Below are 18,269 nucleotides of genomic sequence, written 5' to 3' on the forward strand. Positions count from 1 at the left end.
GTATTGGTTAAACCAATCATTCATCACGCTATAAAAGGCTTGCCTAGCCTCATCATTCGGATTGCTAGCAATAGGTTGAGAGTCCGCGTGGCTGTCCCTTGTCTTGGAGCAGCGCCACACTCTCCACATCATCAGCTATCGCTCGGTTGGGATCGGGATCCATTACTAATCAAAACAATAATTTTAACCGTCAGAAGTCACCACACTATCAAATAATCACATAAAATGGTATGTATAGATAGACCCAAACGCATTACGGTAGTCCTAGAATCGACTAAACCGTAGCTTTGATACCAATAAAATTGTAACACCCCGAACCCGAGACCGTCGCCGGAGTCGAACACGAGGTGTTAACAGACTTCAAACCACTTATTGAGAATTTCCCAGACAAGCTGCCAATCTGTGTACTAGTCGCTTCAAAAATCATAACTTGAGTTTTACAACTCGAAAATCAGTTTCGTAATTTTTCCCTAAAACTAGACTCATATGTACATCTACAGATTTTTTTCTAGAATTTTTGGTCAAGCAAATTAGTACAGTTTATTAGTTAAAGTCTCCCATGTTACAGGGGTCGACTACACTGACCTTCGTGCGTTACAACTTGAATAACTCCCTGTGCAGGGTTTCAATACTGATGTAGTTTGTTTCTATAGAAACTAGACTAAAAGAGGAATTTATACATATATGGTATGACTCCTAATTATCTCTGGTTAATTTATAATGAATTTTCAAATTCGGAACAGGGAATACAGAAACCGTTCTGGCCCTGTTTCACGAAAACCCAAATATCTTTTAACATACAACTCATATGACCGTTTCGTTTCTTCCATATGAAAATGGATTCATCAAGGTTAATTTACATAATTTATTCACTATTTAATTCTATTCCTACAAATTTTAGTGATTTTTCAAATGCTCACCACTGCTGCTGTCCGTATCTGTTTTCAAGGTAAACTTTACCTATTTCGAGGTTTCCATGGACCAACTAGAGTTTTGTCATACATAGGTCCACATATACTCATATTTAGCCATTCCAATGGCTGATCATTTGCCCAACACTTCCATTCCAGTCCATGCTCACATCATGAAACCATACATATATACATAAACACAAATAGTCTAATGCCATACCCCACTTTTACGAGCCATTTTCGCATGGTGTACACACATACATCACAAAACGTATTTGAAAAACAGCAAAGGGTAGTCCTATACATGCCATATCCAGAGTTCAACTAAAAGAATACCAAAAGGGCTTTGATAGTGTGGATGACTTGACTTGATGATCCCGAATCCGATAGCTAACGAGCAAAATCTATAAAATAGAAAACAGAGAAACGGAGTAAGCAATTTATGCTTAGTAAGTTTGAGCAAGGGATCCCAAAGACAACAAAAGCATAGCAATCATATAGCTAACGGATAATTTCGTATGCACAAATTCTCAATGTCATACTTATTTCACATTCCAACCCCTATATTCATACATAAGGGATCATCTTAGCCAAATACGGAAGCTCCTTACTCGATGAGCGAATATCATTGAAGGAATCAACTAATTTCAAGCACATACGAACATACCTCATTGCTGGAATTTTTCAAGCGTATTAACTGAAATTTTTACAGCAGAACACTCGTTCTCGAATCACGTACCTTCGGAATTTAACCGGATATAACGACTAGCTCAAATGCCTTCGGGACAAACCCCGATTATAGTAACTCGCACGAATGCCTTCGAGACTTAACCCGGGTTTAGTAACTCGCACAAATGCCTTCGGGCTTAACCCGGATTTATTAACTCGCACAAATGCCTTCGGGCTTAACCTAGATTTATTAACTCGCATTAACGCCTTCGGATCTTAGTCCGGATATGGTCACTTAACACAAAGCCTTGGGACTTAGCCCGGACATCATTCAAATAGCCAAGCACAATTATCAATAAATCATGACACATTCGTATTTCATTCTCATTAGCAAAATTCAAACACAAGTCACTTATCACATTTGCAATTTCGGCTCAATAGCCACACACAAAGAGCATGATCTAATCAAATCATAATCTAAGTTCCATTACTCGAGAACTTACCTCGGACGTGGTCGAACGATTTACGGCTATTCGACGACTTTTCCTTCCCTTATCGGATTTAGCTCCCTTTGCTCTTGAGCTTAATTTAACAAATAAATTGGTTTTATCATTTGAGCATCGAAGAGGAATTCAAGGTACTTAGCCCACATATTTTCATTAGACATTAAAGTCACATATGTACGAAATCATGAATCAACTCAACACATTAGTTAGTACTCTCCTTAGCCGGATTTTCTAAGCCAAGAATAGGCATCAATATGCTTGCCTCTAACCGAATGCATGCACACCATTTCCCCTCATGTGGCCGAATATGCATGTCCATGTTGAGGCCAATTATACACTTAATACCACACACAAAAAAAAAACAGCATACATTTTACTAACTAACGCATTCCATATTGTAACTCATTACACATCTATCATTTCCTTCATAACCGAAACATCATCACAAGCAAATATACACCTTGAAATAGTATATATGTCATACCAATACATCATGTGCAAACATATATTCATGTAGGTGCAACGGCCGAATCTCAAGTTGCTTATATCCAAATATAAACACATATCCAAAGCTCAAATCTTACTTACCATGCAACATGCATGAATCATACTTATGGATATACCATGGCCGAATACACCACCACACCATACCGTTTCAATTTGGTCATGGTTAAACAAAGAACTTAGTATCTCATTCAAAAATGTTAAAAGAAAATCTAAGAGTCCTCAATCCCCATCACATGTATCATTATCAAGCTTGATATTTAGCATGCAATGGCATTAACACCACATCCACTTTGGCGAATATCATTCCATGACATAGCAAAGATTTGAACCATGGGCTAATAAAAACATCAAGCTAGCAACTAAAACATGCATGAATCCCATGGCACAACCTCAAACATACCTTAATCTTGATGCAAGTATAGCCAAATCTCTTCCTAATCCCTTCCAAACCAAACATGAAGCAAAAATTCCTTCCTTCCTCTTTAGTATTTTCGGTCAAGAGAGAATGAAATGGATGAGCAAATTTTTTTTCTTTTCTTCAATACACGACAATGGGGAGGGAGAAGCCTTCACACACATTTTTTTTCATTTTTTATTACCCATACCCCTTAGTTTAATGTTTCTCCCTAATGCACCAACAAAACATGTTTCATGACATGTTTTGCCCATACTCCTTGTCATGGCCGCCACCTCCTATAAAAAGAGGATATTTGACATGCAAGGCCATTGTTTTGCTGCATGCTTTAAATTAGTCATCACACATTTCCCCATCATACTTTCAAAGTTTTCTACTAGGTCCTTTCTAGTGAAATTCACATTTATAACTCTAAATTAAAACATCAAAATTGTCACAAATGAGTTAACACATATTATAGGCAATAAAATAAATATTAAATTATTTTTATGCCTCAGTTTTGTGGTCCCGAAACCACATTCCGACTATGGTCGTTTTAAGGCTGTCACATTATGAATATGTATGTGATGTTATATTTTGATTCATGAGAATTTGTATATGAGTGTAAATGTACTTGGTTATATAATGATATTTTGGTTTTGAAATCGAATGATATCTTGTTAATATATATATGTACATTCGGCCATGATAAAGTTTATATGTGAAAGTATATGTTATACATGAAATTGTAAACTTGAGATTAAATGTGACTATGATAGTATAATTTGGTTTGGTTTAAGTGAGTTGATTATATCATTGAGTTGTTTTTTTTTTTTTTGCTTATGACTTACTAAGCTATGATAGCTTACTGTATCTGTTTATGTTTGCCACTGTTTTATAGATTTTAGAGATTAGTTACGAGCTCAGGGATCGTCAACAAAGTCCATCACACTATCGACTATTTTTGGTATTTTATAAGTTTTAATTCGAACCTATGGCATGTATAGGCTAGTTTAGTTATTATGATAATTTTGAAGTATGCATATATTGAAAGCCATGCGAAAATGGCTTGATTATAATGTTAAAGTTTGTGTGTTTCTGGCTATGACTAAATTCAATGTGGAAGTGTATTTCATGGTGTATATATGTGTGGTATTAGGTCATATGGTTCGGCTTGCTTATTAGGTTAATTGATGATTTAGCAATTTGATATGAGATAATTATATTTTGGTAAGTATGTTCCTTATGTTTGTGATGTTTAGTTAAATAATTCGGTAATGAAAATGGTAAGTGTAAGGTATAATCGGTTTAATAGTTAGTTCATTTTGGAAGTATGAAATATGATCTGATTGGGATGGTGAATGATGGTAAATTTTGGCTTAGTATTGAGATAAAATGATGGATATATATTTGAATCAATATTGGCTTATTATGTTCGGTTGCTAAATGGCAAGTAATGAATATGTTATATAACTGTTTTGGTTGATTATATGTAATATTACTTATGTGTATTCGTTTATGCTTAGACCTAATATTGAATTATGGCAGATATATTTGCTAGTGGTGATAAAGATATGTCAAAGTATATGTTTATGGTATATATAGTATGATGTGAAATTGTGGTTGAATATTTCTGTTGAGTTATATGCATGATATATAAATGGGATGTAATTGGTAAATGACTATGATTTGAAGTTGTAACATCCCGAATTAGGGCTTATTCGGAACAGTGGTTTCGAGACCACATATTCGATGTAAGAAAATTCACTTTTATTATATTTTTATGGTCTACAATTTCACGGGATGATTTCGTGAAAATTTCGTTCAAAAATTTCGACGTTTGGGCACTCAATTTGGTCAAAAGGACCAAATTGTAAAAAGTACAAAAGTTGAGTTCTACATGTTAAAGGAGTCCAATTGTTACGAGTCTTTAAATTGGTGGTCCTTAAATAGTAATTAGACCATTGGTTAATTGTTGGACAAAAATAGACATGAAATGGGTGAAATAGAAAATTTTTAAGTTAGGGGCATTTTGGTCTTTTGATAATTAAAATAATAAAAAGGGAAAATAAGCCAAATTCATGCCCATATTCTTCATCCAGCTGAAAATACGATGAAATACATGGCTAGGGTTTGGTTCAAGCTTCCAAGCTCATTTGTAAGTGTTGCCGAACCCCTTTTTTAATGTTCTTTACGTTTTTGAAGTCCCAATAACTTGATTTACCTGTTTCTTCCATTATTTTGAGCTAGGGTTTATGTTTAAAAATTTACCCATGAGTGACATGTTGGTATTTTGAGGTTTAATGGTAGATTATGCATGTTTATGGTTAGAGGAATGACTTTTACTAAGTGATTTTTTATGAAAACGTCCGAAAGGACTGTTTTGTAAAAAGTATAAAATTGGTCATAAAAGGGTGATTAGTGGAAATTAGAGGCTGCTATAGCTATGAAAATGATTTAGTTAGGCTTTAAATGCTGGGAAATTGAATAAAAATCATTTTACGAGTCTAGGGGAAAAAGTGTAAATATGACAAAGTTTAGGGGCAAAAACATAATTTTTCCATAATATGATTTTTGGGTCACAATGAATAATATGACTAATAATTAAGCTAAATGTGATATTTTAGATCAAGGAAAACAAGATTCGGGCATAAAACGAGAAGGTACAAGATTATGGACTAAAATGGAATAATTAGTCGTGCTTGGATTTGAGGTAAGTTCGTATGGTAATAATAATGCAATATCATGCTTGAATTGTAATTATCTATTATTATGGCATAAAATGTATGTTTTAATATATTAGAAGAATTTATGGATGATGAATATGATGTGGAAAATGTGATGAATGTTAAATTACTATTACATGAGTTGTGTGAATTGCTACACGGTTGTACCCGACGAGATTTAGACAAGTAAATGGTTTGTAAGTAATTCAATGATACGATGATCATTATGTGTTTAATGTTTGACATTGTATGATACATGTATGTATGACCTAATGAAATTGGCTTGTGTTGATTCAATGAAAGTTTGGCGATAGCCTTGTATCTCGAAAGCCCCGGGTGACTGAAGGAATACTTAGGACTTGGATATCATGACATTGTGATTAATAATATTTGTGCTTGTGTAAGACCATGTCTGGGACATGGCATCGACGGTGATATGTGTGCTAGTATAAGACCATGCCTACGACATGGCATCGGCACTGACATGAGACCTTATATAAGACCATATCTGGGATATGGCAAGGATATGTGGATCCATGTAAGACCATGTATGGGACATGGCTTTGGTATTCAAATTGGTGTATGATAATCCCGAGCATCCTTTATTATTCCGAGTGGTTCAACGGAAAATTCAAGATTTTTGAGTTAAGAGGTGGAATGATATGATTAAGAATGTATGGTACAGGTATGTACAGTAAGCTTATGCTTATTGAGACCTCGAAATGATGGGACCTTGGTGAGCTAAGATGTATGAATTATGATTATACATTTTGTTGCAATACCATGCTAGCTTACATTGTGAAATTGAACATGGAATCATGTATGGTGAGTTCATGATTAGTTGAAAAGGAGCTTATGGTAGTTATCATTATATTGTATTAAAACAGTTTTGGACAGCAGTCATTGTGGGACTTTGAAAAATCATCGAAAATGGTGGGAGTCGAATTAGAGGCTGAATAATACATGAAATTAAATCTTATTGAGTCTATTTTCATATAAAGGAAACTATGTAAGAAAAAGAATTCCATACTATGAGATATTTGAAATTTTGTGAGACAGAGTCAGAATGAACTCAGATTCCTCTATTTTGAATTGGGAAAATCACTAGAAATTTTGAAAAAATAATTATGGTCTGGAATTCATATGATTAAGTTCTTAATGAGTCTAATTTCAAAATAAATATACAGAAACAATATCCGAATTCCGTACTAAGAAAGAAATAAATTTTAGTGAAGAAAGGTCGAAGCTGTCAAATAGTGACATAAGAGATATTTTAAAGAATAAACTGTACTTATTGGCTAGACCAAAAATTCTGAAAATTTTATGGTAGGAAGATATATGAGTCTAGTTTCAGGGAAAATTAGCGTGTCTTAATTTAGAGCTTCGTAGTTCCAGATATAAATAATTTAGAAACTATGACTCGAGAAGATAGCATGACCAGAATATAAATATAAGGGCAATTATGGTTGTATTATCTTAAGAAGCATGTGAGCATGTTGCTTATTATTTTCATATGGACTTACTAAGTGTAAAGCTTACTCCCCACTTTTCATTTCTTTAGTGTTGACAGGTTAGCTTGGGGTTGGAGATCGTCGGAGGCAACTTCACACTATCAAGTCATCAACTTAGGGAAGTGATGGTCGTGAAACTAACTAATAATTCGACTTAAGGCAAGCACACCTATTGAACAGTAGTATAGTTATGGTGAGACCAGAATATCGTATCCACGAGAACTAAAAGTACTAGTAGTTACTTTCTTTTTATTATCTAGCCTAAGAATTTAAGGGTATTTTTAAACTAAAATTCTTTATCTAATTAACTAAGATCACGACAGAGGTGAAAGTTGGAAAATACTTTAGGAAAACCAATTGAGAAGACAGTACCCAAGAAAGAATCCACCTAGACTTCACTTATTACCTTTGACTTAGATGATTTATTCACCTGACTTATTCCGTAGAAATCCCTAATTTATGTTAATATCTCTCTTGAGACTAAGAACAACTGACTCTAGGTTGAGTAACTAAAATCTCTTTCTAATGAAAACCCCTATTGTTGCATTAACTCGATCTATGGATTCCCTTATTAGATTTGACTCTATTTCGATAGATTTATGTCATCCTATCTCTAGGATTGCATTCAACTTCGTTTAATTATGAATGATCTACTTTTAAATAGGAACTTTTACTCTACTAAATAAGCACATCAAAAACCTGGATTAATATCCTGAAATATTAAAGCAAGAATTAAAACTCATAATTAAGAATAAGAGCAAATATTTATCATATAAATCAAAGCATGATAAGATTCGTCATAGGGTTCATCTCTCTTATGTATTTAGGGAGTTTAGTTCATAATAATAATGGAAAACATCTCAAGGTTTAGAAAACAACAAAACATAAAGAAACCCAAGAACTTCTAGGAAATTGGATGAAAATCTTCAGTCTTGGTATAGATCCTGGCTCCGAGGTGATTCTGATGGCTAGTCGCGAGTATTTTTTGCCTCCAACTCTATGTGTCCCTCTCATCCTCTTCTAGGGTCTTTATACAGACTTTTGAATGCCCAAATTAGCCCAAAATAAGCCTTTTCCGAGTAGAACTAGACTTGGGCTCGACAAGGACACGGCCGTGTGCCACGCCCGTGTGCAGATGCTTAGGCCGTGTGCAATTCTGACTTGGATTAATGTCGACACAACCATGACACACAGGCGTGTGGATTACCCGTGTGGAACTGCCTAGGCCGTGTGAAACATTGATTTAGGCCCAATTTGTCCGTTTTTGGCCCGTTTCTCGCTCCTTTTGTTATCCTAAGCTTGCCTGAGTATAACCCATGAATTTAAAGGATTAGGAGTATCGAATTCAATAAAATCAAGGAAAAAATCATTCATAAATATAACAAGCATGGGGTAAAAATATGTATATATTACGGTTTATCAAATATCCTCACACTTAAGCATTTGCTTATCCTCAAGCAAAATTCTCAACTCATAATTAAACTAAATCTTTCTCAACTTATAATTCTCATCAATAATGTTCGAAATAATCCATAAGTAATCATACATTAAGAGCTTAACCATAAGAACATCAAAGTTTCAAACAATCCAAAGTGAGCATTTTAATCCGAAAATCTTAGGCATCCCCCTTTATCTAAGTAGTTATCTTTAATTCCAATTTGACAAGGGTTAACATCCTCACTAAAGGTTCACTCAAATCACTCAAAGTGTTTAAGGTTTAACAATTAAGCACTCAATAGTCAAACAGGAAAATTTATTACCATAAGCTTGCACGAAAGTCAAATATCCACCACTATAAATGAGATGATACACAAATCAAAAGGTCCTTAGCAGGGTTGTAATAGGGCTTGGGTTAAAGGTGTGGATAAAGGTTGAAAAAGAGGGTTAGAATCGAGATTAATCTAAATAGATTACCTAGCTTAGAAAAACGAAGCAAAGTACTGAATTATAAGAAAGTGCAAGAATTTGAACTATCTAAAGCAAATGATGTGAACTTTTTCTCAATATAACAATTTTAACTTATCCAAGCCCTTTAGAACAATATGTAACTGAATGAATAAATATACGTGTTTTTTTTAAGAATAAGAACAAGTAATGGAGAATACATCATAAGGATAAATTCAGCAACTAGAATGAATGACATAATTAGGTAACTAAACAAATTAAATCTCGACAAAAAGGGAGTCAATAAAAAGGAAGAAATTCTTAACGAATCAAAAATGGTTAAGTTGTGGTTAATATTAAGGGAAAAATCAAGAAATAATAGTTAAGGCTCAAAGGGGTTCACTAGTGGTCAATTGTGTGGGTAGGCTTTTATGGGGTAAATGGGTTAGAACCTAAGTGCCTTTATCATTTTCGCATATCAAATCAAAGGTGTGGTCTTGACATGTATAATCAAAGCAAGTTCTAGAATAACAAATCAATGTTGACACACTCATAATCAATAAAATTAGTGAGCAAGAAAGATATATGCTCTAAAAGGCTCAAAATCTCATGAAAATTAAGGGCATTTGATGTCAATCCTGTAAATTCAAAACTTCAAGATAGTACCTCAATTCAGGGAAACAACCTAGCAATTTTAACTCTCAAAAGTCAAGTTATCATGCTTGATCCTCTAGTGTCTTAAAGTTTAAATAATCAATGCACAATTACCTATGATTTAATTCAAAACATATCAACAAAAGTCATAAATCAATTAGAATTCACTCTAATAATGATATGAGAAAATTATTTGAGAATAAGATAAAAATTTAGGGATTTTCCGATAATCACATAAATAATCTCCCTACACTTAAGATGTACATTGTCCTCGATGTACAAAGATAGATAATATCAGTATAAGTATAATATCAGAAGAGAGGGAGAGTAACGAAACCGCCCTGAATTTTTGGATGTAATCCTTGAAAGAGCGAAAACGGGTTCACAGGCATTTGAAAGTGATGTGTAGATAGAGGTGAAGGTGGTGGTATAGGTTGGGTTCCACAATCGCAGTGTCCAACGAAGAGGTTATCGTGGTGGTTGGTGTCATGGTTGCTATGGTCGTGGTCGAGCAGGACATGGTAGTTGTGGATGATTGAATGTGTATGCCTTAGTAGTACCCATTGACTGAACCTTTTGAAACTGCGATGCCATCGATAATATTCAGGGGATTTATATTTATATGGTTATTAGGGTTAGTAATAATGAAATAACTAGATAAAATAAAACTCAAATTATACTAATAAAGGTCTTGTAAGTAATTGATAATGAAAGTGCAAAAGAAATGCCAAAATAAAAATAAAATAAAAAGAAAAGTAATTTAAAAATTAAATGGACTTAATAGTCCTTGTCGACAGCTGGATCATGACGTGGAGGTGCTGGAGGCGATATGTGCAAATGTTGGCAAATTTGTTGTAGTGTCGCCTCGATGCTGTCGGATTGTTGAGCGCAATACTGCTCAAAGCGATGAAGATGGTCAGAAACTTCAGATATTAAAGCAGCCGCATGAACTGGTCGGTGGCTCAGTGGTGGCTGTGATGGTGGGTCCTCCTGAAAGGTAGGGATATCATCAGGAATATCCTTGGCGTCTTCCTCATCGGTGGCTCATGCAAGTCGGTACTGAAAAGGGTCGAACCCACGACGTCGCTTAATCATTCGTATGTGGAGCATACTTTAGATGCCCTGTGAGGACATCTGACCAATAAGAGTGAGTGATGAAGACTGCTTCATTGTATTTAAGAGCCCAAAATATCGTACTAAACAAGTCACATATGGGCCGATGGTGATGACACCCTTTCGGTGTCGTTCTGTTTGGTGGTGGAAGGCAAGGGCAACAAAATATGCGAGATCAAAAGTATGCCCATGACTCATGCTTCACAGGAAATATGCATCGTGAGTGTTGATGATGCCAGTGCTCTCACGCCTCCCCATTAATGTGTGTGTCAAAATAGCATACAAATAGCATAGAGCTGGAGGTACAGCCGATGCCTTCGATCGGCTAGGATTATAAATACCCGTAGTAGGGTGGAGGTCGACCCAACACAATGTAGCTGAACGATGAATGTAGCGGTGGAGGTGGGGGAAATGATCAGTCTCTATAAACTTGTCCGTATACAACTCCAAGGCCATGCCAAACTTTGGCACACTGAGCTGACGTACGAGACCACAAAGTCAGAACTGAACAGTGCTTGGGTCATTGAACTCTGTCATGACGACCTGGAGATGAAATGTCAAGCATAGTTCTAGGGTGAACTCTAAATAAGTCAGCTCGACAATGTTGAAGAACTGGTCCCAAGGGGCAGTAGCAAGAAGAGCTCGAACGGCGTCAGCTAGGTGTATCTGTTCCAGTACGACCTAGTCGATGCATCAGCCTACACCACGGGGTCGAGCTCGTAATATCTGAAATAGTTCTTCCTGAAGGCCTGGTGGGAAGTAGAGAAAAGGTTGGCATACTTCAGTGTTTGCGCTTAAGGAGGTTGCACTTGACCCCTTTCTTTTCTTATTGACTAGGACAACAGTCTTTTTCCCACGAGTATTTATCATGGTGTATTTGAAAAATATACAAAAGTTATAAGATGGGATTTGGAATACCAATCAAATACATCGTGGGATATGATATGGGGATAGGATTAAATGGTTGAGAGAATAAATATTAATAAGAAAAATGATCAAAGTGTAGAATCGAGTCCTATATGTGCCACCTAAGCCATCAGTATATTAAGTAAATTAGCCATAACAGAGGATTAATAACTAGACTAAACTAAACTACAAATTCAAAGCACCTAGTAATAAGTAAGGGTAATCCTATAAGTAGAATAAAACATGGAAATGAATCTCACTAATAAACTTAATAAGAAGAATCTACTAAACTAAATAAGAATCATATATTCAAGTGCATGTGAATAAATAAAGGAAGGGTAAAAGAGATAAAATTAAACTAAAATAAAGAATAAAAGAAAATAACAGTAAAAGAAAATAAAGAAAAGCAGCGGCGGTTAGAAGGTGTAACTGATGAGAGTGGGTGGTGATTCGGTTAGGGGGTAGAAGTGGTGCAAAGGCGATAGCTTGGGAGCGTTGCTGGCTCGACTTAGGGTGGTGGTCAGATAGTGGGGGGTTGCAAGGGGCTGGGTTGCTGTTGGAGATGAGGGAAGAGGGCAAAGAAAGGACGGAGGAGGGGAATGGTTATTGCTAGTGGCTCGTAGGAGGTGGTGGCCGGAGTAAAGGGGGGTTGCGGCTCTGAAGGGTGAATAGGGGAAGATGATGATGAATAGGAGTTTAAATAGTAATGGTTTTAGGATTTAGGGATTTTAAAGGGAAATGAGGGGTTTTAAAAAGGGGTACAGTCATGTGAAACCCATGTTGAGCCACATGGCCGTGTCCCACACCTATGTGGCTTGAGTTTAGCCCATGTTTATAGCGAAATTGAATGCCCAATCGTCACACAACCTAGGTACACGCCAATGTCTCCCAGTCGTGTGGTTCACACGATCGTGCTATCATTTCTCTCACGCTCGTGTTAAGTCCTCCACGCCGTGTTCCTGGTTTAAGCTTATGGGTTGATGTTCAAGTCAGTGTCGCACACGGCCTAAGGACACGCCCTTGTTCCTAGTCACACGGCCACATCACATGGCCATGTGGTGCTCCCTTCGTTTCTCCCATGCCCATGTCCATTAGTCAGGATTGTGCATGGCCCTTAAGCACGTCCGTGGCTTTCACCTGTGTTCTATCCTGACTTCGTTTATTGTTTAGATTTTTAGGAAATCCTCACACGGCCTCACACACGCCCGTGTATCAGCCATGTGTCTCCCACGGTCGCCTTGCACGACCGTGGTATTTTATCATAGGCCGTGTCTCTGCTAAATTTTTGTAAATTAATGTGCAGTTTTACCACGGTTAGGGACACGCCCGTGTCTCGTAACCGTGTGTCTCACATGGCCGTGGCTATTTATCGCAGCCCGTGTTCCATCCTGTCTTGGGAAAAATATTTGTCCTGTTTTAGCATGGCCATGGCCACGCCCATGTCTCTTGCCTGTGAGGGTCCCACGGCCTCAAGCACGACCATGTGCAAGGCCGTGTATGCCAAGTATACTTGTAACTAGGTTGTAAAACAGAAAGAAAAAAACAAACTAAGTTATTTAGTGAGGTTAATGCTCGGGTTGCTTCCCGAGAAGCACTTATTTAGAGTCTAAGCTCGACTCTAACTTGTGGGTATATTCAGGGAAGTTCGTGGAGCCGTAGCTCCTCTCTATTGTCTTTAAAATTCTCACCGTTATAAAGTTTGAGACAATGTCCATTTACCTTGAAAGTGCCTTGTGATGGGTGACTTAACTCTACTGTGCCATATGGAAAGATAGTTTGGACTATGAAAGGACCTGAGAAATGTGATTTAAGCTTCCCAGGAAACAATTTGAGCCTCAAGTTATATAACAGGACAAGATCGCCAACTTCAAATTGCTTGCGTTGCCTTAAACGAGCATCGTCGTGGCGCTTCGTTGCTTCCTTGTATAGGTGTGAGTTCTCATATGCATTGGTTCGCCACTCATCTAACTCGTTCAACTGCATCAACCTGTTTTCACCTACAAGTTTGGGATCAAAGTTTAGAAATTTTATAGCCCAGAATGCCTTGTGTTCTAACTCAAACGGTAGATGACAACTTTTTCCATAAACAAGTCCGTAAGGGGATGTTCTTATGGGGGTTTTAAAAGCAGTTCTATAAGCCCATAAAGCATCATCTACTTTCATCGCCTAATCTGTCCTGTTTGATTCTACTATCTTTTCTAGATACGTTTAAGCTCTCGGTTTGCTACTTTGACTTGCCCACTAGTTTGAGGATGGTAAGAGGTAGCTATTCTGTGGTGAACTCAGTATTTCTTAAGGGTCTTATCAAATTGGGCGTTACAAAAATGAGTACCCTGATCACTAATAATTGCTCTAGGTGTTCCAAATCAAGAGAAGAGTTTCTTAAGGAATCGTACTACCACTCGAGCATCATTAGTAGGTAAAGCTTGGGCTTCTACCCATTTGGACATATAATTGACGACTACTAAGATGCATTTATTCCCAAACGAACTAAGGAATGGACTTATAAAGTTGATACCCCAAACGTCAAATATTTCACATGAAAGCATGTACATTTGGGGTATTTTGTCACGTTTAGAGATATTACCTATTTGTTGCCATTTATCGCAAGTAGCAACATACCTATTGGCGTCTTTGAATAGTGTAGGCCAATAAAAACCTTATTCGAGTATTTTATTTGCAGTCTTATTTCTACTGTAATGTCCTCCAGTCGGTCCTGAGTGGCAATGCTCCAATATTTTAAATGCTTCTGACCTTGTAATGCATCTCCTAATGACTTGATCTGTACATATACGAAAAAGAAAAGGATCCTCTCAAAAGTAGTTTTTCACACCAGTAAAGAATCGCTTCTTTTGCTGATGTGTCAAACTTGAATTCTCAAGCTTGGAAAGATGATCAGTCGCGAGATTTTCAGCTCTTTTCTTATCCTGAATCTCCAAGTCAAATTCTTGCAGTAACAGCATCCATCGAATGAGTCGAGGTTTTGCATCAGTCTTAGTTAAAAGGTAGCGAAGAGCAGAATGGTCATCATAAACGAAAACTCTAGACAATATTAGATATGGCCTACATTTATCAAATGCAAAAACCATAGCTAGCAGCTCTTTCTTCGTGGTGTTGTAGTTTTCTTGTGCGGCTGTCAAAGTTTTGCTAGCATAATAGATAGGTTGAAAATGATTGTCTCTTCGCTGTCCCAAAACTGCACCTACTGCAAAATCACTCGCATCGCACATTAGTTCGAAAGGTAAATTCCAATCAGGTGCAATTATAATTGGAGCATTAATCAGTTTATCCTTTAAAGTATTAAACGCTTCTAAACATTAATGATCGAAATTAAAGGGCACATCCTTTTCTAGTAATTTAGTCAACGGCTTAGCTATTTTAGAAAAGTCCCTAATAAATCTTCTATAAAACCCAGCATGTCCTAAAAAGCTTCTAATAGCCTTAACCGAACTAGGGGGAGGTATTTTTTCAATGGTTTCAATTCTATATTTATCAACCTCAATCCCTTTACTAGAAATTTTATGTCCTAACACAATACCTTCTTGAACCATAAAGTGACATTTTTCCCAGTTAAGTACAAGGTTCGTTTCCTCACATCTTATTAGAACTCGTTCTAAATTTTTAAGGCAAAGATGGAAAGAGTTACCGAATACCGAGAAGCCATCCATAAATACCTCCATGATGTCTTCTACGAGTTCATCAAAAATGGCCATCATGCAGCACTGAAAAGTAGCAAGAGCATTGCATAATCCAAAAGGCATTCTAAGATAAGCAAACGTACCGCATGGACATGTCAATGTCATCTTTTCTTGATCTTCAGGAGCTATTGGGATTTGAAAATAACTAGAGAGTCTGTCTAAAAAGCAGTAGTACATGTGCCCTAATAATCTTTCCAACATTTGGTCAATGAATGGCAGGGGGAAGTGATCTTTTCTTGTGGCATCACTCAACTTTCTATAGTCAATGTAAACCATCCAACCTGTGACTGTCCTTGTTGGGATTAATTCATTCTTCTCATTGGCTACAACAGTCATGCCTCCTTTCTTAGGAACAACCTGCACTGGACTTACCCAAGAACTGTTAGAAATAGGATAAATAATTCCAGCATCTAGGAGTTTAATTACCTTAGCTTTAACAACTTCTTTCATGTTGGGGTTCAGTCGTCTTTGAGCTTGCACACATGGCTTATATTCATCTTCCATTAAAATTTTGTAGGTGCAAAAAGAAGGGCTGATCCCTTTAATGTCAGAAATTTTCCAAGCTATGGCCTTTTTATGCTCTCTCAATACTTGGAGTAATTCCTCTTTCTCCTTGGGTTGCAAGTTAGAAGCAATAATCACTGGTAATGTAGAATTATTTCCAAGGAATGTGTATTCCAAGTGATTTGGAAATTGTGTGGTTCTTCAATAGAGGGTTTTTGCTTAAGTTCATCGTTTACCTTAATACCCTCATATTCTACTTGTCTTGGGAAAGGTTCATTAGACTTCAGTTCAATTTTTATCTTCCCTATCTCAGGATCATCATCATCTACCTTCTCTCCTTGGGCAAGACACAGTTCCAATGTGTCCTTATGTATGATCTCCTGAAAAGAATCTTGAATAGCATGATCCATAGAGTCAATAAAATAACATGAGTCATCCTGTTCCCTAGAAAATCTCATGGCATCATAAATTTTAAAAATAATCTCCTCGTCACCTAGTCTAAGCACAAGTTTTCCATCACCCACATCAATAATAGCCCTAGCAATGGCTAAAAATGGACGACCTAAGATTAAAGGCACTTCAACATCTTCATCCATGTCAAGCAAAACGAAATCAATAGGGAATATAAATTTATCTACTTTTACAAGTACGTCTTCTATAATACCCCTAGGACATTTCACAGATCTGTCATCTAGTTGAATGCTCATCCTAGTGGGTTTAGGTTCCCCAAGACCAAGTTGTTTAAACATTTTATATGGCATCAAATTAATGCTAGCGCCTAAATCAGCTAGTACCTTCTCAACATTCAAACTACCAATTAAGTAGGGAATAGTAAAACTTCTTGGATCTTTCAGTTTGGTTGGCAGTTTATTTTGGAGTATGGCCGAGCACTCTTCGTTGAGTTCCACCGTAGATAAATCCTCAAACTTCTTTTTATTTATTATAAGCTCCTTTAAAAATTTTGCATATGTGGGCATCTATGAGATAGCTTCAATAAAAGGTAAATTAATATGTAATTGTTTAAAAATTTTGAGAAATTTACCGAATTGTGCATCCATGCGGTCTTTCTTCAACTTCACTGGGTATGGGATTGGTGGTTTATATTCCCTCAACACCGGTTTTTCATTGTTTTCGGGTTTTACTCCTCACCTTCTTTTCTGTCAGCTTCTGTTTGCAGCTTCTTCTCAGATTCAGCTAACACCTTCCCATTCCTTAATGTAACTTCTTTCACATGTTCTTTTGGATTGGGTTCGATATTTCTAGGTAGGCTCCCTAGTAGTCTTTCTGAAATCATCTTAGCCAGCTGTCCAATTTGATTCTCGAGCCCTTGGATCGATGCTTGCTGATTTTTAAGTGCAGTTTCAGTATTCTGAAAACGAGTTTCCACTACTGAAATAAATTTTGTCATCATCTCCTCAAGGTTTGACTTTTTCTCTTGCTGGTAAGGTTGTTGTTGGAATCCTAGAAGGGGTGGTGGTCTCTGATTCCCTTGGCCTCCCCATGAGAAATTTGGGTGGTTCCTCCAACCTGCATTGTAAGTATTACTATAAGGATTATTTTGAGGTTGAGGATTATTACCCATATAATTCATTTGTTCGTTCTCTATGTTGTGGCCATAAGGTGGGTAATCTAAATTGCTCGTTCCACCTCCACTTGCATTGCACTGCATTACTGGATGAACCTATGAAGAACCAAGTAAACCATCAATTTTTCTATTCAAAAGTTCTACCTGATTAGAGAGCATAGTAACCGAATTGACGTTAAAAATGTCGGCCGCTTTCGTCGGCTTTGTCCTTATGACTTGCCACTGATAATTATTCAATGACATCTCTTCTATAAATTCATAGGCCTCTTTAGGTGTCTTATTATTAATAGTCCCACCAGCAACTGCGTCAATCATCTGTCTAGTCGAAGGATTCAGGCCATTGTGAAAAGTTTGAACCTATAGCCAAAGTGGTAACCCATGGTGAGGGTAGCTTCTCAATAGATCCTTGTACCTCTCCCATGCATCATAGAGTGTCTATAAATCCATCTGCACAAAAGAAGAAATATCATTCCTTAGTTTAGCTGTTTTAGCCGGCGAAAAATATTTAACCAAAAACTTTTCGGTCATTTGTTCCCAAGTGGTGATTGATCCTCATGGTAACGAGTTCAACCACTGTTTAGCCTTATTCCTCAATGAAAAAGGAAATAACCAAAGGCGAATGGCATCACCAAAAATGCCATTGATCTTAAAGGTGTCGCAAAATTCTAGAAAGTTTGCTAAATGAGTGTTTGGATCCTCGT

The 18,269-nt window shown here is 36.8% G+C and overlaps 1 protein-coding gene and 1 non-coding gene across 2 annotated transcripts in view; both read left to right on the plus strand.

The window, feature by feature from the left end:
* The window catches only part of LOC128293779 (uncharacterized), a 95,151-nt gene extending 84,388 nt beyond the window's left edge, over nt 1-10,763 (plus strand). The window contains exon 10 of the mRNA XM_053029292.1: nt 10,560-10,763. Coding sequence (XP_052885252.1) covers nt 10,560-10,763 — 204 coding nt within the window. The remainder of the gene's footprint in view (nt 1-10,559) is intronic.
* A 7,178-nt stretch (nt 10,764-17,941) lies between these two features.
* LOC128294643 (small nucleolar RNA R71) lies at nt 17,942-18,048 on the plus strand. The gene has a single exon (XR_008284951.1). It is a non-coding gene; the product is annotated as a small nucleolar RNA R71 (small nucleolar RNA).
* The last annotated feature ends 221 nt before the right edge of the window (nt 18,049-18,269 follow it).

This window comes from Gossypium arboreum, chromosome 6 (assembly GCF_025698485.1).
Source record: "Gossypium arboreum isolate Shixiya-1 chromosome 6, ASM2569848v2, whole genome shotgun sequence".
In the NCBI taxonomy this organism is placed as follows: Eukaryota; Viridiplantae; Streptophyta; class Magnoliopsida; order Malvales; family Malvaceae; genus Gossypium; species Gossypium arboreum.